The 19121-nt window shown below is 45.4% G+C and overlaps 1 protein-coding gene and 1 long non-coding RNA gene across 7 annotated transcripts in view; one reads left to right on the top strand and one right to left on the bottom strand.

Annotated features, from left to right (window-relative positions):
* ISM1 (isthmin 1) overlaps positions 1-19121 on the top strand; it is a 91669-nt gene that overhangs the window by 59392 nt on the left and 13156 nt on the right. For 5 of the 6 annotated variants that reach the window (XM_049699220.1, XM_049699218.1, XM_004276476.3 and 2 more), the window contains exons 2-4: positions 98-337; positions 9329-9593; positions 17520-17663. In XM_049699220.1, coding sequence (XP_049555177.1) covers positions 110-337; positions 9329-9593; positions 17520-17663 — 637 coding nt within the window. In that variant the 5' untranslated portion in view covers positions 98-109. Of the gene's footprint in view, positions 1-97; positions 338-9328; positions 9594-17519; positions 17664-18461; positions 18526-19121 lie in introns of all 6 variants that reach the window. The other variant, XM_049699222.1, reaches the window with a different exon arrangement.
* LOC125961425 (uncharacterized) lies at positions 9241-13701 on the bottom strand. Its single transcript, XR_007472139.1, has 3 exons — positions 13568-13701; positions 10224-10356; positions 9241-9359 (listed from the first exon to the last, which is right to left on the bottom strand). It is a non-coding gene; the product is annotated as an uncharacterized LOC125961425 (long non-coding RNA).

Consider the following 19121-nt stretch of genomic DNA (forward strand, 5'->3'; position numbering starts at 1 on the left):
GCCCCTGAAATTGTCCTTGTCCTGAATTTTTAAGGGTGGCATTTCTAAATCATGCTTCTCCTATTTATTTGTTCATTTGCTTGTTTGTTTGTTTTAGAATAACCTCAACATGGAAAGTGCCTCGACATCGGAAACCAGCTCTCCTCTCTCCAAAGAAACACCAGGGGAGCATTCGGACCACCAGTCTGCACACCAACCATTCCCCAGACAGCAATTCCAGCAAGAGGCTGGGCCCCCTTCATTGCAAAGAGATGGCCCCAGATCCTTTCTCCTTGATCTACCAAACTTTCCAGATCTTTCCAAAGCTGATATCAATGGGCAGAATCCAAATATCCAGGTAATGCTTAGCAACTGAAAGGTGAAAGAAAATGAAACAGCCCATGTCTTTTGTTTCCTGATCTGATTCCAAAGCAACTGCTGCCTTACCTCACTTTTCTCCTTGACCCCTTAATGAATCCTCCTGACAAGCATGTTATCTCTATAAGAGCAGCGTTGTATTGCATCTGTGTAACACCCTGGATTATGAGACACATCATTATTTTATCAACCACTGAAAAAAGAAAGCAGTGCTACTTAGAGTATGACACATCAATGATTATAAGATACATCCTGATTTCAGAGCTGTTGAAATGTAAAAACAGGGACTTCCCTGCAGGTCCAGTGGTTAAGACTTCACCTTCCAAGGCAGGGGGTGCGGGTTCAATCCCTGGTCGGGGAGCTAAGATCCTACATGCCTCACAGCCAAAAAAACAAAACATAAAACAGAAGCAGTACTGTAACAAATTCAATAAAGACTTTAAAAATGGTCCACATCAAAAAAAAAAAAAAAAAAGAAATGTGAAAACAAAACAAAATAATATGCCCTGAAATTGATGAAATATGTTAGCTATAGGGAAAGGCCAATCAGACACATGAGTAGATGAGGCAGATCACAGTGTGATTTCTAAGAGTCTCAGGAAGACACTGTCTCTCAAATGCCTCTCTAGCTTGCCTTAGACACCAGAAATTCCTTTAGGTGCTGACAACACTTCAGTTGCTCCAAAGTGTAAATGACTGATACAAAATTTTTGATAAGAGAAAAGGAGGTGATAACAGAAGTTTCTAGGGGAGAGAGGAATACGTATCACTAAGATGAGCTGGGGTGACGCTGAAGGAAATGGGAGATTAGGAAAGAGGTACCTGGAACTGAAAATAAGAACTCTCATCTGCACTGAAATAGCACAATTTACTTTACAGAGTAAAGGTGGATCCGATTTGACTCTCCCAATGCTCTTATGGAGCCCACGTCATTCCTCCAATATTATCAATAATGCAACTGACTCTCAGGAAGTTCCCATTTGGTTTGCCCAAGGCCACATGGCTCGTAAACAGTAGTTGGGGCTCAAACCCAGTCTCTCAGGCTCCCAAGAATACTCACCCTTCCATTTCATGTTTCAAAAACAAACTCCTCATTTTGAATTTTGCTTGTGCCTCCCACTGTTTCTTCCCAGAGACGGTACCCATGGCTTCCGAGGGCAGCTCATCCCCCTGGGCAGCCTGGCCCTGTGCAGCCCGAGTCCTCAGGTGCCTGCCTCCATACTTTTAAGTTTATCCTCAACTCTTTTCATTGGAGGAAGGGCAGCTTATTCTTTCTCTGCATCAAATTCCAATTAGCTTCCATGGCAGAAAGTTCCTGAACCTGACCTTGGAACAATTGATCCATAATTAGGTTAGTGGTCTCTCTCGCAAGACTAACGCTGTCTGTGTGACACGCTTTTAGATCAGATTTCCTTGGCCAGAGTTGTTTTGTTCCTAACACCAGTGTTGTTATGACTACTGAATGTCCCTGAGAATGCACCTCAACGCCGTGTTAGCTTCTGGGCAGTTAAGAAATGCAAGGTGTTCTCCCTCCAGGAAATGACGTAGGTGTAACGATCCCGGCTACCACCCAAGACAGTGCCAGAAGGATTGTGGAGACAGAGGCAGAAAAAGCGCTGAGTTCCATGGAGGACAGACCTGAATAGATGGGATATTTGGGAAGATTAGGGCAGGGCAGCGTTGAGGGTACATAAGTGAAAGATGTTTTGGAGGTCACTCTTTGACAACCCATGTGCCGAAATCACTGCATGGACCAATTAATATTTCCAATAGGTCTTGGACTGTTCTAATTGATTAATGGGGAAAACAGGCCTTTTGATCCACTGCCCTCTCTCCGGGAACTGGCCACATGGCTCTCTGATAAAGAACAAAGGATCCACTTGGGGGAGGTGCAGACTGGCAAAAAAAGGTACAGACATCTCTTTACTGTTGCTCAGAGGCTCCCCATCACGCCTTCATTGACAGGAAGTGATTTTTCCTTGTTGATAGATTTTACGGTTTTAGGACTAAACCACCCTTATCCCAAGGATGCTTAGATCATGCCCACAACAATTTTAGGTTTGCTGTAGCTTGCATTTTTTTTTCAGAGATGGGAAATGTCGCTGTGGGGCTTAATGCTGAGGACTGAGCTATTAATATAATCGATTTAAGAGTTACTAATATAAACTTACAAGAAAAGACCTGGATGCAGGGGACTGGAAGGCTGCAGTCCCCTCATTAGAAATTTACTAAGCGGATGGAGCTCCACCTAGAACCGAATTTCTAACAAAATTTCTCAGGATCCCCTTTCTCTCTACCAGATAAATCCATCCATCAGGAAGTCCTCAGACCCCACTTGGGCCTTTTTAAAACATTAACCTGACTGTCAGGGAAGAACAGTGGGGCAAAAGTGGTTGGGATCCTCAGATCTGGGGAACCCAAATGACTTTTCCATAAAAAGAAAAGGGCAGCCATGAAGCGATGGATTTGTGCCTGAGCTCAGTAAAACCCCCGAGCCCGCAATACATTTTTCATCAGAATAAGCTGTGTTGTCTAGCCAGACGCGAAGTGAAGAGTGCTTTGGAACAGTTCCGCTGGGCTTCCTGAGGGATGAGAGGGTGGTTGGAGTTTATGGGTGTGGAGAGAACTATAAAGTGAGACAAGGGAACAGAGGATAAGTGGAGGATGAGTTATGAGATCACACCACCCTTGAGACTCTCCAACAAAGCCTCTTGGACTTTTATAAAACGCAGCTTCCCCTTGTGCCGTCACAAGGATGGCAGCGGAGATGGGACAAAAGGAAATCGTTCGTCCTTGTCCCCTCTGAGCCCACAGTCACCTGTTTGTATAGACTTCTAACAGGTGCAAAGGAATCCCCACTTTGTCTTCACTCTGTCTCAGCACCGCCCCAGCACATACAAGAAGTTTGCCTCCAGGAGCTGCTTCAGAAAGGGATGCTTCGGAGCACAAGGCGGGAAGGGGACCAGGCGACTCCTATGAGGTCCCTATATGTTTCTTGAGTTACCCTTTGGACAGAAGAAATCACTATACCTCTTGAGAGTGTAGGTTTCCCCGTAGCTCCAAATATCAGGGTTTCTGGCAAAATGGACCCGAAACGAATGAGGCTTCAACCCAGATGCCATCAGAATCAAAGACCAGGCCAGTGCTGTCCTGTTGCCCGCCGGCCAGTTGGTTCATCCAATTTCTGCCTTGCACAAGCCCTGTGTCTGTTAACCTTCCGCAGGCAGTCGGCGGGGTGGGGTAGGGTAGCCTATGTTTTATTGATCTGATGATGGAATGCTGAACTGCATTCCTGTCCTTTCTCTTTCTGGAAGATTATGAAAGGGGAGTGTTACTGACTCAGAAAGATGCTCAAAGAAAGACTGACTCAGCTGCTACCCCTGGGAGCCCCAGCCCTAGGTCCGAGTGTGAGTGTGTGTGAGGGCACGTACATACACGCAAACTCACACACACACACACACACACACACACACACACACACACACACGCAGCACTGGCCGCTGTAGCCTCATGCCCCACTGCACTTGAGTAAACCAGCTCCCCGGTGGTCCTTTAAAAGATGAGGTGCTTTCTAAAAGGGGTGATGGTTTTCACGTTGTCAGCCCTCGCCCCTTCCTCAGAGCTCTGGTCTTTTGTTGAAATCCACTGGTTTGACACAGGGCCGATTCAGCCAAGCAGACAGTCCCACCGGTCACCCCGGGCCGTCCAAGCATTGTCTCTCCCTGGGGAGTGGACTGAAAACAGGTGAAGGCATATCAGTGGGTCGGCTTCCGCTGCTGGGGCCCCTGGCCTGGTCTCCCCCCATCCCCTGGCAACCTGCCCCTCACCCCCACTTAGGCAGCCCTCACTGGAGCCGGGAGCTACCCAGGAATCTGATACCCATCTCTCTGAACCTCCCCCCAGCCCCCCTGTGTCTGCAAGCATTTCCCACGCTCCAAGGCTGGGGTCTGCTGTGCCCCCCTGCCAAACCGCCCACACCTTTCCAAAGTGACAATGCTGAGCTCTTGGGCCTCTTGACTTTTAGGAAGGGAAATCCTTTCAAAAGCCCAGCTTTTTAGAGCTTTTTTTTTTTTTTAAACCCCTGAAGCCAGGTGGCCTCTGTCCCAAGTGGATTGGGCTCTCCATTTTAAGACTGGCTTCAGGCTGTGGAAGTGAGTGAGGGGAAAGAAAAAAAAAACAACAACAATGCACAAAAGAGAAAGAAATAGCCTCAAACTCCTGAACCCAATCTCCATATTAAATTTAAAACAAAACTAGAAGTTGGGGTTTTGGCAACGAATAAATAAATAAATAAATCACTCAGGAAAGAAAGTCAATCTCCCAGGAGAAGTTCAACTTGAACTTCGGTATCCTTGGCGAAGTTTCTGGTCTGCAGCTGATGGTCAGATAGCAAAGACAAAAATCTCTAAAATAAACTCATTATTAGGCGCACTGCATCAATTCATGACCGCAGTGGCTATTCACCACCAAATAGTTCTCTTTTCTGGGTCAATCTGAGATCTGTATTCATTTCAACCAATGTATTTATTTCTTTTCTTCCATTGAGGGAGACACAAAAATAGTCATCTAAAGGCCTTTTTTTTCCCCTCGCACAGACTTATTTACACGGCCGTAGACCTCTTGATACAATCAGATGAGTTGGCCAGGGCCGCAGGTGTTGTACGTGCTTCTACTTCTGATTTCCCCTCCTCCGTTTTTCCTAAAATCCTTTTGGAATGGCAGGCCTGGCCAAGTAAGAACCAAGAAATCTCTGTGCCCAAGAGATGGGCCCACACACTCCAGGGGACAAGCCGGTATTGTTCAGATTCTTATGGCGGCCCTGCAGTCCCTGTCATGAGCGAGAGTCCACCAACCTGCCCTTGGGCTCCGGTACCACAGTTTTGTTGACCAGGCTTGGCCTCTATGGCTGCGTGCAGGTTACTCGACCTCTCTATGCCTCAGTTTCCTTGTCTGTACAATGGGAATGATAACACAACCTGTGAGTCGTACCTCTGCAGTACAATACTCTGTAGGAGTAGGGCTGTTGTGAGGATTAAATGAAATCATCCACGCGAAGCCCTCAGCACAGAGACAGGAATATGGGAAGATTCCCCAGACTGGTGGATGCTGGTTGGTGATGTCAGTGAGCATGAAGATGACGGAGGAAACGTATAAAATAATTAAGAATCAGGAGTTTTGAGTCCAGCTCTCCATCTTCCTTGCTGTTCGCCTCAGGAACGTGAATTCTCTAGGCCAGTTTCTATGCCTGAAATGTGGGTTTAACTTGTGTAGAACAAGCAACGATATTTGAACGAGCACGCTGCAAATCTCAAAGCATTAACCACACTTACTGGAGCTGCCAGAGTTGTTTTTAGAGCATCAGTGGGTCTGAGAGGGAGGGATTATATATCTACTTAGTCCTTTGTGTTCTTTTTTTGGCAATTGTCAAGGAAGAAGGGGTGCATAGTCGGGGGTCTAACCCTTTGCTGGAGACTGTCGCCCTGTCCCCGGATGCTCTGTGCTTTTGAGGAATCATTTCACCTCCCAGGCCTCATTTTCCTCTCTGGGAAATAAATACGAACCCAAATCTGCCTAGTCACCATAGCTCTTAAGGCTTAGAGGACCAAGTTAGAAGCTTCTAGAAGATTCTCCTGAGTTCAGAAAGTCAAGGCTTCTGTATTCCCAGTGTCATTAGTTTATTATCAGTTAAACTAAGAAATGTGTTAGTTTCCCAGTGGAAAGTGCTTTTCAGAGCAAGAGTAAAGAGTTTATTTCTAATAAATGTTTAAACTCTCAAGAGAAAGAAAGAAACAGGTAATATTACACAGGATTTTATCCTCCTTTACTAATTGTGGATGGAATTCTCCAAATTGGCACCTATTCTAGACTCTCTTTCTTAGAGCTGACAAGATTCTGCCAGAAGTTGGAGTTGGGTCTTTTGGAAAAGTTCTCTTTCTTTTACTATCTTGATTCATGGTATAGAAAAGTCCAGAAGAAACCAATGTACTAGAGATGCTTCAATTCTGTCTATTAAGGATGCAAAAAGATGGTAAGATCTATCAGCTTGGAAATCTGCTGTGCTCACTACCACACCTTCAGCTCATCACACTTATTATTGTTCAAGACATTTTTAGGAACAGATTCTTTGATGCTAAAGAACATGTAAATATAATAAGAGCAACAGGAAACATAAAACTAATCCGCACCATTCGAGAAGTCATGATCGTGCTCATTAAGTCTTTTTAATTGGATGCCTATGAAATTTCAGGCTCAAGATTACATTTCTTCATTTGATGTCTGTATGAGGTTTCCATATTCTTAACTGCAGGGAAGGGTGGATCCTAAGGTTTGTGTGTTTTTTATTTTGCATGTGTGTGTGTGTGTGTTTTATTTTTTAATTCAGTTGGAGCAGTGGCTAAAAATGAAAGGGGAAAAAGAAACCTCTAAACTGATGAGATTTAGTCATCAATATAGTTTTTGGAGTAAATTCATATTTTGCTACTCATTGCCTGGCCAAGGCAACAAATCTATTTTGTTTGGATCTGAGCAGTAGTTTGCGGGGGGAAAAAAATCATATTGACGGTAATAGCTTAAAACATGAAATTGTTTTGATTCCCAGCTTGGAGAAATTGCAGGGCACGTTTTGTTTAGGCAATCCCTTTGACTCCAGTCTGGATACAAATGGAATACCAAAACTGTCCAGCCCATTCCCCCTTATCTCCTACCCAGAGTCTGATTTCATTACCATAATTGCAGGCTTGCCTGACTCTTGGCGGCTTCTCCCCTCCAAAACCCTTAATAGCCTCGCAGACGATTGTTGCGGCTCAGTTGTTCTGTCTGCAGGCACAGGGGGCCTGGACTGCAGAGGAGAAAGGTTGTCGTCAAAGGCTCGGCATCACCGTGTCACTGCCCAGCTCAGGTCTGCACAGCCCAGCTGTGTATTTCTTGCGTTGCCCTTACAGCGTTGTGTGTGGGTCCAGGTCCTCGTCCCTTTCCAACAACCATCCCTTCAGCAAACAGCAATGATACAAGGCAAATGCTGTAATTCTTTCTTTTCTTTTTTCCTTTTCGGGGATTACTAAACGTCCCGTAATTATTTACAAATACGCAAGGGATGCTTATGAGACTGGGGTGATGGTGGTGGCATGGAAGCAAGCCAGTGGTGCCCTTCTAGGCATCCCAAACCAGAGGAAGAGATGCACTCGGCCTGCCACAGCCCAAGTATAATCTGGGATGGAAGGCCACACCCTTAACTTTGTGTCTGGACCACACAAGGCCACAGCCCAGGCCCGCCATGAGCTGGGCAACTTCTTTAAAATGTCAAAACAAGTAGAATTCAAACCTTCCAATTCCTAAGACAAAAGGAAGGGTCTGTTTGTCTCAGGGATTGGCACGACCTGGTGCAATGTGACAGAGTATGTCAGCAAATCTCTCAGATGTCCAGTTAGGGCAAAACTGGAAAAGCATCTGCCCAGTACATCTTGCGCTGATTACTTGGAGCGCACGTTTCTGATTCATTTGCACATAACTCATCCAGGGGGTGTTGCAAGAGCTATGCGATGGCCAAAGGAACCCAAGGAGTCTTTTATTATGTTTTTTAAACAAGTTTCTCTATGTTGATTGTCTCTCGAAGCCAAGAAGCTGCATTCCTTCAGCCCCATGACTTCCAAACTAGGCTCCATAAATCCAAGAGCAAGTTCTGACCTTGACTCTGGAACTATCTGCTCTGACCCTGAGGGTCGGTTAAGGAGTGTGTGCTGGGTCTGGACTAGGGATGAGTGAAACTCAAGCTGTGACATCCTGGACCTTGAGGACCTTGTGCTCACATCTCTACACGACTTGTGGCATCCAGCCCCCACCAGCATCAGTGGCCTCTTTGCTCACTTGGTCACAGGAGGGGACACTACCTCGGTGACTGACTTTTTGAGAGGCAGTACGGCAAAGTCGGTAAGAGCGTGGGCTCTGGAGCTAGACTACCCATGGCTGCCAGTTACTAACTAGCTCTGTGACCTTAGGCAAGTTGTTAACTTCTCTGTGTGCCAGTTTCCCTGTCTATAAAAAGCTGTCTAGCAACCATCCCAAAACTTAATAGCTTAAAGCAACCACCACTGGATTGCTCACGGTCCCGTGGGTCAGGAGTTTGGGCAGGGCTCAGCCAGGAGAGCTCATCTCTGTTCCACGTGGTATCAGCTAGGGTGACCCAACTGGGCCTGGAGGATCCAAAATGACCCCACACACAAGACCGGGGCCTCAGAGCTGGCCAGTGACTGAGAGGACTCTTTGTCCTCCTCTATGTGGCTCTGTGAGCAGCGGTCTAGGCTGGGCTTCTGTACATAATGGTAGGAACATGCCAAGAGAATGAAAATGGAAATTGCAAGACCTCATAAGGCTTGTCACATTGTCACACCTAACACATTCTACTGGATACAGTGAGTCACAAGGCCAGCCCAGACTGAAAGGGAGGGGAAACAAACTCCACCTCTTGATGAGAGGTGTGGCACACACATACCAGAATGGGAGGAATTGCCGGGGACATCTTTGGAGATCAGCAGCCACGAGGGCCAATCGATAGAACCAACCTTATAAGGCTGTTCTGAGGATTAAATAAATTGATATATGTAGAGCCTTTAAAACAGTCCCTGGTTCAGAGTTAGTACTCAGTAAGTGTTCAGTTTTATTATAATTATTCTTGTGCCACTTCAAGAACATACAGGGTACATGTTTACTCCTTGAATTAAAGGCTTCCCAGCAACACAGTCGTCAGTAAATCAGGGACCCTAGGGATGCATTGCTTCCTCCCAACCCGAGGCCCGTGTGCGTCCGTTCCTTTGGGCGTCCCTGGAGGTCTTCCATTCTGTGTCACCGTGCGGCCTCAGCTTTCCTTTGTGAGGGACGCACATTTCCCTCCGTTCTCTCAGACTGTCTTCCAAGGGTCACCCGGCTTAGAGGCTGTTGACTCCTCATTGACCCTGGCCTGTTCTGAATTCTTCAGGTCACCATAGAGGTGGTGGACGGTCCTGACTCTGAAGCAGATAAAGATCAGCATCCGGAGAATAAGCCCAGCTGGTCAGTCCCATCCCCCGACTGGCGGGCCTGGTGGCAGAGGTCCTTGTCCTTGGCAAGGGCCAACGGCGGGGACCAGGACTACAAGTACGACAGTACCTCAGACGACAGCAACTTCCTCAACCCCCCTGGGGGGTGGGACCGTCCGGCCCCAGGCCACCGGACTTTTGAATCCAAAGAACAGCCAGAATATGGTGAGTCTACCACCCAGTAATATAAAATTGGTGCGGAGAATAAATGAGACGATGAGGCCCAGCGGACGTGGAGCCAAACAAAACCCCGTTTACCGTGTGTGGCTTTGGGTCTTCAATGAGGCAGACCTCATACAGACTCTGTCCGCTCTGTCCACAGAAGCCCCAAGAGGCCCCCAAAGCCACATTTTTCTGGAAAGACTATAATTTTAAAATAATACCAATTATCCTAGGAGAGAATTTTTTTTTTCAGTTAGGGGTCTTAGAGGTTCTGCCTTCTTTTTCCCAAAAATTTTCTTTTCTTTTTTTCCAAAATGACAGAATCACCAAGTTCACTTCCTCATATGTTTGACTGTAAAAATTCATACTCAAAATCAACTTAGTAAAAGAGATGTACCCCGCTGTCTCCTTTGACCAGGCAACTGTGTTATGTTTATCGTAGGCAGTGGAGTGGCCCTTGGAAACCCTCATGGACATGTATGTCACGAGTTGTCAAAGCGAGGCCTCCCCACCAATAAATTTCAAGACCCCAAATTGGGACTTATAGTTTCCCCTGCTTTTAGAGTAGGATAGTTGAGATAACAAGCAATTTCTAAGTTCAATGACTTAAAATCATGAAAGTTCTTTTCTCACTTAAGCTGGGATGGGAGACAGGGTCGGGGGAATTCTGCTCCACTCAGTCATTCAGGGACCCAGGCTCCTTCCATCTTGAAGCTCCACCAACTGTGAGGGCCTGCAAATTATCCACTGGATGCGCTGCATCTGGCTGGAAGACAGTAGAGAGCTAGAGCCTAGAAAAGGCACACACGCTCTTAACCCCCTCAGCCTGGAGATGACACACATCACATCTGCTCAAATTCTATCAGCAAGACCTCATCCTATGGCCCCACGTAGATGCAAGGGAGGCTGGGAAATGGTTTTTGTGTGTCCTAGATGAAGAGGAAACAGATTCAGAAAGCATCTGGCCAGGCTTCAGGAGGAATCAGGCAGTGTACCTTGTGTTATAATGAGAGTATTTGATATCTTACAAATGCATCCACCATCGTGATGTTCTTGTGGTTCAGCCTCAGCAGACTTAAGCGAACACTCTATGAGGATGACTTGTCTAGCACCATTTGCATTCTCACCCTTACCCCCATTTTTCAGCAGAAAGACCAGTTGTATATTGGAGAGTCATTTCTACCTGCTAATAGATGATCCTAGGCAACTTCCAAAAGAGTAAGACCATTTTTTTCCCAGCCACATCATTTAGTTGTTCGACTGACATTGAACACGTCTTATGCCCATCACTGTGCTAGGTTCTGGGAATCCAAAAATGATTAAGACACAGTCCTTCCCTAAAGAGCATCTCACCTATCTATGGATAAAAGGAGAAAAGTTAACTGATAGAGCAAAGGGTGCCACAGCAGAGATATACATCAAATGCTAGGGGAGCAGAAAGAGAGTTCCCAGACCCCACCCAATCAGGAGGCTTGTAAAACCTTCTCCTTTCCCAGAAGTCCAATTTATTTTCCAAGACAAAGGATTGGGAACAGTAGCCAACCTTTCTACAGCACCTGCCTTTCACAGTTCCTCTTCATAGCAGCTCTCACAGATTAGCTCATTTAATCAGCTCACTGAGGCAGGGACCCATTTTACAGATGGGGAAACTGAAGCCTGGAGAAGTTAAACAACTTTGACCTCAAGGGTCAAGACCTAGGATCCATCTCAGACAGTCTGGGTCCAGAGTCTGTCCTCTTAACTACTATGTTATTCTGCCTCTCTGGAAAAATAAATAAATAGCACATCTTTTAGGACAGTAAAGTGTATTTAGAAATGGGACAGTTAGATTGGAAGATAGGAATGGGAGGAAAAGGTCAGGGTGGAACTGAACCTGGGCTCAGGACTAAAGCTGAACCTGTCTGCCCAAACCACATGGAACAAGGTCTCTCTGACTGGGGCTCAGACCCTGGACCTCAGAATCCCTCCTTTGCCTGTTAAAATTTAACACCCATCCTGGGCCCCAGCCCCTTCCCTATATACCAACGGTTTTCCAGGTATGGCTCCCAAGCCAGTTGACCAGCATCACCCAAGACCATGATAGAAATGCAAATTTTCAGACCCCACTCCAGGCCTACTGAATCAGGCTCTCTGGGGTGGGTCTCAAAAATGTTTGAACAAGCCCTCCAGCAGGCTCTGCTCTGGAACAGTGGGGTCCAAAGCACCAGTGTTTCTTAGTATGGTTGCTCATACGCACCTAAGCAATTTTTTAAAAATCCCGATGGCTGGACTTCTCTCTAGATCAATTGACTTGGGATCTCTGGGGGTGGGGCCCAAGCATCAGTGTTTTTTAAAGCTCTGTGGGTGACTCCAATGTGCAGTCCAGGTCAAGGGTCACTGCCGTCCTTCTACTGAACCAGAATATGCAGGAGTGAGACCTGGGGTCTTTCTTGGCTTCTTTGTTTATTTCTTTTTTCAACCAAGGTCACCAGGTGACTCTCATGCTTACTAAAGTTTGGAAACCACTACTTAGAAACAACTTTTTCCTCTAAAGCTTTTATAGATTATATTCTGCCAAATGTATGAACATTAAGAATACTCCCTCCATTTCAGTCTTGAGGGTAGAATTTGCTTCTGCTGGGGCAGTTACTGTGGCTACCAGAGCCACCTTCACCCCAGCTTTCTAGATCTATCATACCTGGGGAGTGAGTGCCCTGCATCTGGATCTCACAGCATCCCTGGGTCATGGGGAAACTCCCAGCTTTGATGATTTTAGAGTCTCTTTTAGTAACGTCACCGTCATTAGACTAGACATCAGGATGGCTACTTTATAAAGAAAATCTTGTCCCTTATCATACCTCTGAAGCAGTGCTTCTCAGACTTTTATGTGCACACAAATCACCTGGGGCTCTTGGTAAAGGCAGCTTCTGAAGCCGTAGATGCCAGAAAGGGCCGGGAGCCCTGGAGAAGCTGACACTGCTGGCCCCCGGACCACACTTTTGAAGCGAGACCATAGGTGTGTAGCTTACACGCTACAGTAACTCAGTAGCATCTGCAACATGGATGAATAATTACTGCTTGTCAGTCTGACTCACAGGGAACATGTGATTTCCAGAATTCTTTACAGCATCAGATGAGCTAAGTCCTCTTTTATTTCAATCAACAAGAAAGTATAGAGCAATTTCTAAGTATTTATCCCTGTGTCGGGTGCTGTGGAGGACACAAGGAGAGAATATACAGCCCAGGAAGGTGAGGTCCATGCAGTGGCAAAGCAGGGCACGTCACTGAACCTGAGGACTTGCTGCCTCGTCTGAGACCAGGTACAATTGCCACAGGAACTGGGCTTAGTGGAAGATGTCTATCTCAAATATTTGAAGGTAGGATTTTTGATAAGAATGTAAATGTCTGTGGCCAAAGAGTATTTAAAAAAATCCTAGATGAATAAGTAGAACATAACAGCATCTGTAGAATAAATTATAAAATACACAACAGAAGATAGTTAGACCGAATTTGTGATTGAGTCTGCTCAACTTTGGACCGTATGTGTTTGAGATACTTAAGGTATCATCCAGGGCAAAGAAAGAGTCCAAATAAATATTTTTCTTTCAGATAGTAGTATACCATTCCCCAGATTGCTCTGAATAACCTGCATCATGAAATCAGATGGACACGGCTTAGTGTGGGCTGGGACTCAGTCCTCTGCAATTCTCTGATGGGTCATGGTCTTATTTTAAAAGATCCCACAGTGATTTTTTGCAAGGGTTTTTCTTTGTAACGTTAAATTATGGCCACATAAGTGAGTATCTTAAGGAAGAGCTGCTGGAGCCGGAATCAAAGTTGCTGGAATGTCAGGGTATAGAACAGGATATGGCCAGAGTGGGCAGATCTCAGATCTACTCCCAGCTCTGCCAAGTTTGAGCTATGTGACCTTAATCAAGTACCTTAACCTCTCTGAGCCTCAGTTTCCTTATCCATAAAAGGAGAGTGTTTCTACCTACCTTGCAGGAGTGTTATAGGAGTTCAATCAGGGTGTGTTGACAGAGGAGCTGGTTAAGGACAGGCCCTCAATAACTGGCAGCCACTATCATCTAGGATTAGGGTAGAGGCTTTCCAGTGGCCGAGCCAAGACCCAAGTCACTTCAGTTGCCCAAACACTATAACTGGCCCACAGAACTGTAGTGCCCTGAAAGTATATAATGACCACTTTAAAATTTCAAACATCCCTGTAACCCGGCCCTCAGCCCACTGCCCTGTGGGTTGTTCTCTGCCCTCACAAAGCTCTTTGATGTCACAGATAGGGTCTGTCCAAGCACCACGGAAATGTTCACAGGGACTGTTTTCTGCTCTTTGTTGTCATCTTTGTAACTACTGCTGCTCAAGTTCATCTTCTGCTCTGAGTGATGCCCTGGTAGGTGAGCCGATGAGAACAGGCTTATTTTATTATAGCAGAAAGGAATACTGCCCTCAAAGCTTTGTCCCCCAGTCAGAAATTCCCTTTCTCTCCCGCAAACACATTAAACAAATAGAAATCCCCATGAGGAGGGGCTTGGATGGGGTGTTTGTCGGGGGCTGTATGCCACAGACACTTCCAGAGAAAGGGCTGACGTGCCCACTTTTCCCCAAGAGGTTGTTTCACTTCGTTGCTAGCCCAATAGAAATGATCAGCCATGTGGCTGTATACATGTTCTGTGCCTAACTTTGGGGGACCAGTATTTTAAAATGTTTGGAAAATAAATGACTTTGTGAGCATTTAAAATAAAGACATGGCCTTGGTGTGGTCTTTTCCATGTTTCTTGTGCTAGGGGGTTGTTGCATTTCTTGGATCTGTGGGTCTACAGTTTCCATTATATTGGGGAAATTTGGGGCCATTATTTCTTCAAATATTTTTTCTATTACCCCCACTTCCACCCCTGCCCTCCCACTTTGGGGACTATAATTACATGTGTATTTGATGCTTTAGGTTCTTCCACAATTCATCAATGCTCTGTTCACTTTAATCCATCTTTTTCTCCCCGTTTCATTTTGGATAGTTTCTATCGTTATGTCTTAAAGTTTACCAATCTTTTTTTTTTTTTTTGGCCGTGTTGAATCTGCCATTAATCCTATCCATTAAAAAAAAATAATAAACCTCAGGTTTAGTCGTTTTTAATCTCATTAAATGTGATTTGGATCTTTGAAAAGAAAAAAAATTAATAAATAAATAAAGACATGGAGACAGCCACTTAATGAAGTAATAAATCTGTCATGGTTCCAGGGTCTGCTAGCCATCCAGAGAGCATAGCATAGGAAGGGTTGTTATAGTGTATTTGTGACAGTTAGCTTTTGCTGCTTTAGAAACCGCCCCTAAAATTTAGTGGCTTGAAAGAACAAATGTCTTCTCTCTCAAGAGTCTGCAGATCGTCTGGACTGCTGTTCTGCCCAGGGCTGGCTTCGCTGGGGCTGCATGGTTTAGCATGGATTCGTTCACAATGATGGGGTCCCAGCTGGACAGCGGGGGGTGCTGGGATGATATCTGGGCCTCTCTCCTTCTGGTCCCTCACCCTCCAGGATGCTAGTCCAGGCTAGCGTGGAAGACTGAGGTTTTGGTGGTGGAAGCCTTCTCTACAGTGAGAAGGCAAGCCCTAATGCACAAGCACTTTTCTAGCCTCTGTTTGCATTATATTTGCTATTTTCTCATTGGCCAGAGCAAGTCACATGGCCCAGACTGGGGTTGGTGTGAAAAGGTAGTAACCAAGGGGGTGGATACAGGGAGAAGAATTACGGAAGTCATTTTTCACATCATCAGACACAGTATTAGCATTCAGTAATTCAGATCCAAGAAACCAAAACAAGACATTACCTCCGGCAGAGATTCCAAAATGGTGTGTTTAATGCTAAAATCTCAAAGTTCAGGGACGATATTTCCCAAAATTATTGCACTGGGGGGAAAGGTCGCCAGAAATTTCTAGATAGTTGAGGCCCTGTTGCTTCTACTGAGCCAAGCAGGACACCTCCTGGCATCATTGGATCATGTCTTAGGCCGATACCCACCCCACAGGTGACAGGGACTCTACCTGTGTGATTTAATCAGCTTTTTCCGACTGACCCACTGTCCCCTTCTTATGAGTCTAAGAACAGTACCATCTTTACTGGAGACTTTTTGGTGTGGTGGTTGTTCCCTTTAACAAAATCTGGTACGGGTGATTCACACAGGAGGCTCTGAGTGTGTTCACGTGTGCGTATAACCCGCTACACATGGCTACACTGGCTGACAGGAGTGCTATCCTGTGATTGTTCCAGGCACATCCCTCATGTTCTCGGAGAGTTTACCAAGAGGTCTGGGAGGGAGTAGCCATGGCCCCCTCCTCAGCGGTCTGTCCAGTTCCACTGCGTTGATGCCCAGGAGGAGATGGGAGAGACGGAGGCAGCTGATGGGGAGAAGCAGGCCCACCTCCCTCACACGAGGCAGTAGTTTCAAACAGCTGCTTGTCCCTGTGGTTGGAAAACCATGTCTTAGAAAGAAATCAAAGTTTGGAAAACTCCCTTTTGGGAAGTGGGGAGAAACGGATGGGGCCCCTGGGAGCAGGTGAGGTGTGAGCAGACTCTTGGCTCTGGGTTAGGAAAGAGGACCAGGAATCCCCCCACCAACTTTGCATGATGGGCTGAGACTTGGCGGCCCTGGGTTTGCCTGAGTGGCGTTCAGAGTGATCACCCTGTAAACGACGGGCTGGGAGCCTGGCACGGGGCCCAAGTTTCAGGTAGAAACATGTGTGGACTGCATTCTTGCCAGACCTAAGTAGTAACAATCACCGCGACCTGTTCTGAGCAGAGCGGACCCCTTCCCTGTGATGCACATGTCTGGGGCTCTGTGCTTGGCCCTGGCAGAGGCCCCAAGTCTGGAGGAAGATTTGGATAAAGCAGGAAAATGTAGTTCAGAGGGGAGTTGCTGCAGAAAAGGTCAAGCTTTAGAGATCAAGGATTTAGCACCAGGGCCCAAGCTTTCCTTCCTCTTACCCTTATGGCCTTGAATGGGTCACCTAAGCACTCCAGGACTTAGTTTCCTTACTTTTAAAAAGAGGAAGTTAGTCTAGATAACATACCAACCTCTCTCACGGCTCTCACATTCCCAGGCACCCCTAGCCTGGTCCACTTCTCCTTTTTCCATACCACTCATCGATTTCTGATATATTGTATAATTTACTCATTTTTTTGTGTTTATTGATTATTGTCTGAATCTTCTCACAAAAATATTAGTACCACAGGGCAGAGATCTTTGAAAGCTTTATTTAATGATATATTTCACATACACTGATTTGTGCCTGGCACATAATAGGGGCTCAGTATTTGTTGAATGGATGTTGAGTGATGACCTCAAGGACCATTTCTAGCTTTACCATTATGTATCAGTTATCTACTGCTGCATAACAAACCATTCCAAAATTTGGTGACTAAAACATCAATAGTGTATTATTTCTCATGATTCTGTGGCTTAGGAGTTCAGGTGGGGCCCCACTGGGCATCTCTTCTACTGCCAATGGCATCAGCTGTCCACTGAGAAGTGCCTGGAAGGTCCAGGAAGGCTTCATTCCCATGTGTAGTGTTTTGGGGGCCCTTTGTGTGACTCCTCTCTTTGTGTGTGAAGGAACTGATGGTGGTCATTTTGGAAAATCCCTACCATATTATTCCATGGCTCCATACTCTGTGAACGTACACATTCTCAACAAGCACTTACTGGGCACCTTCTAGGGGGCAGGCCCTGGCCATGTGCCCAAAACCTCAGACAGAGTTCCTGCCATTACTAAGCTAATCCCTAAAATGAACCCTGGAGCCATAGGCTTTTGACTCCAGCTGGCATCTGGCCCCCTCTAACAGTGGGAACGTCAGAAATGGACAGTTGGCTGGCAGTTCAATGGGGGAGATTTGGGGACTCTTTGGCGAAGGCTGGTGACCACCTCCCTGGTTCCGTTCCAGATTCCACAGACGGTGAGGGAGACTGGAGTCTCTGGTCTGTTTGCAGTGTCACCTGTGGGAACGGCAACCAGAAACGGACCAGGTCTTGTGGCTATGCGTGCACTGCAACCGAATCTAGGACGTGTGACCGTCCAAACTGCCCAGGTGGGTTTACGCAGGGGTGTGGCTCCACATTAAAGGGCAGCTTTTTTTTATTTTATTGTTTTATCTTTTAATACAATTTTTAAGGGTTACACTCCATTTACAGTTATTACAAAATATTAGCTATATTCCGCATGTTGTATACAATATATCCCTGTGGCTTAGCTTATACCCAATAGTTTGTACCTACACCCTTCAACCCCTATATTGCCCCCCCCCCACTGGTAACCACTAATTTGTTCTCTATATCTGTGAGTCTGGGGAAGCTTTTAGTTTATATTTAAAAACTTATAGAAATTGACTTCCTACAGGGCAACTATTTTCCTAAGAATTCTGACTGGACTGGGAAAAGAGACGAGTAATGAGCTTAGTGGATGAAAAAATGGATTTTCTGAGCCTTATACACAATTGCAGTAACTGTGACTTAGAAGACAATGCCACCATGTACTTAATTTAAAGGAGGGATTCTGGTTAATTTGAGCCTTTGATGTGGGGTGGGTTGTACCTTGAAGAGACACATGAAGACAGGTGTTCATGGTCTAATAAGGAAGCCAGGACCAGAGGCTTAATGGCCGTCTATAGAAAAACCATGTGTTAGCCTGAGAGTTGCTGAAGGCTCCAGAGGGAGCAAATTGGGGCAACTTGGCAGTTAAGTATCACTTTAAACTGCATTGTCAGTGTTTTGAAAACTTACTAATTACAAACTTGGTGAGAGGCCATATTGGGGTGAAAAATAATTGTGTCTATAGCAGTAGTTATCAAACCACGGCCCATGTCAGTATGGCCCACACATTTTTAAAGGGTTATGAAGAAGGAAGAAGAGGAAGAAGAGAGAGAAGAGGAGGAAGAATATGCAACCAAGACCGTATGTGAAATGAACTTATTTACAAAACAAAAATAGACTCGGAGACATAGAAAGCAAACTAACAGTTACCAACAGGGAGGGATAAATTAGGAATTTGGCATTAACAGATACAAACTACTATATATAAATAGATAAACAACAAGGACCTACTGTATAGCACAGGGAATTATATTCAATATCTTGTAATAACCTATAATGGAAAATTATATATATATATATATATATATATATATATATATATATACACCTGTATATATATATCTGAATCACTTTGCTACGCATCTGAAATTAACACAACATTGTGAATCAACTATACTTCAATAACAAAAGACCATATGTGAACCACAAAGCCTAAAATAATTACTTTCTGACCCTTTACATAAAAGTTTACCAACTCCTTGGTCTAGAGTTTTCCATCTACCATGTGTTCCCCATGGTCAGGTAGAAAACCAGCCTAAAATACTATCTCGGGCTCATCCAAGAAATCACACGCTCCAAATGGCTTCCTCCAAAAGAAATTTCAGAGGCAGAACATTTGAACCCCACACCCCAGACTTCCTTTTTCTACCCCTAGAAACTCTGTTCTAAATCTCTCA

This window comes from Orcinus orca, chromosome 16 (assembly GCF_937001465.1).
Source record: "Orcinus orca chromosome 16, mOrcOrc1.1, whole genome shotgun sequence".
Taxonomy (NCBI): domain Eukaryota; kingdom Metazoa; phylum Chordata; class Mammalia; order Artiodactyla; family Delphinidae; genus Orcinus; species Orcinus orca.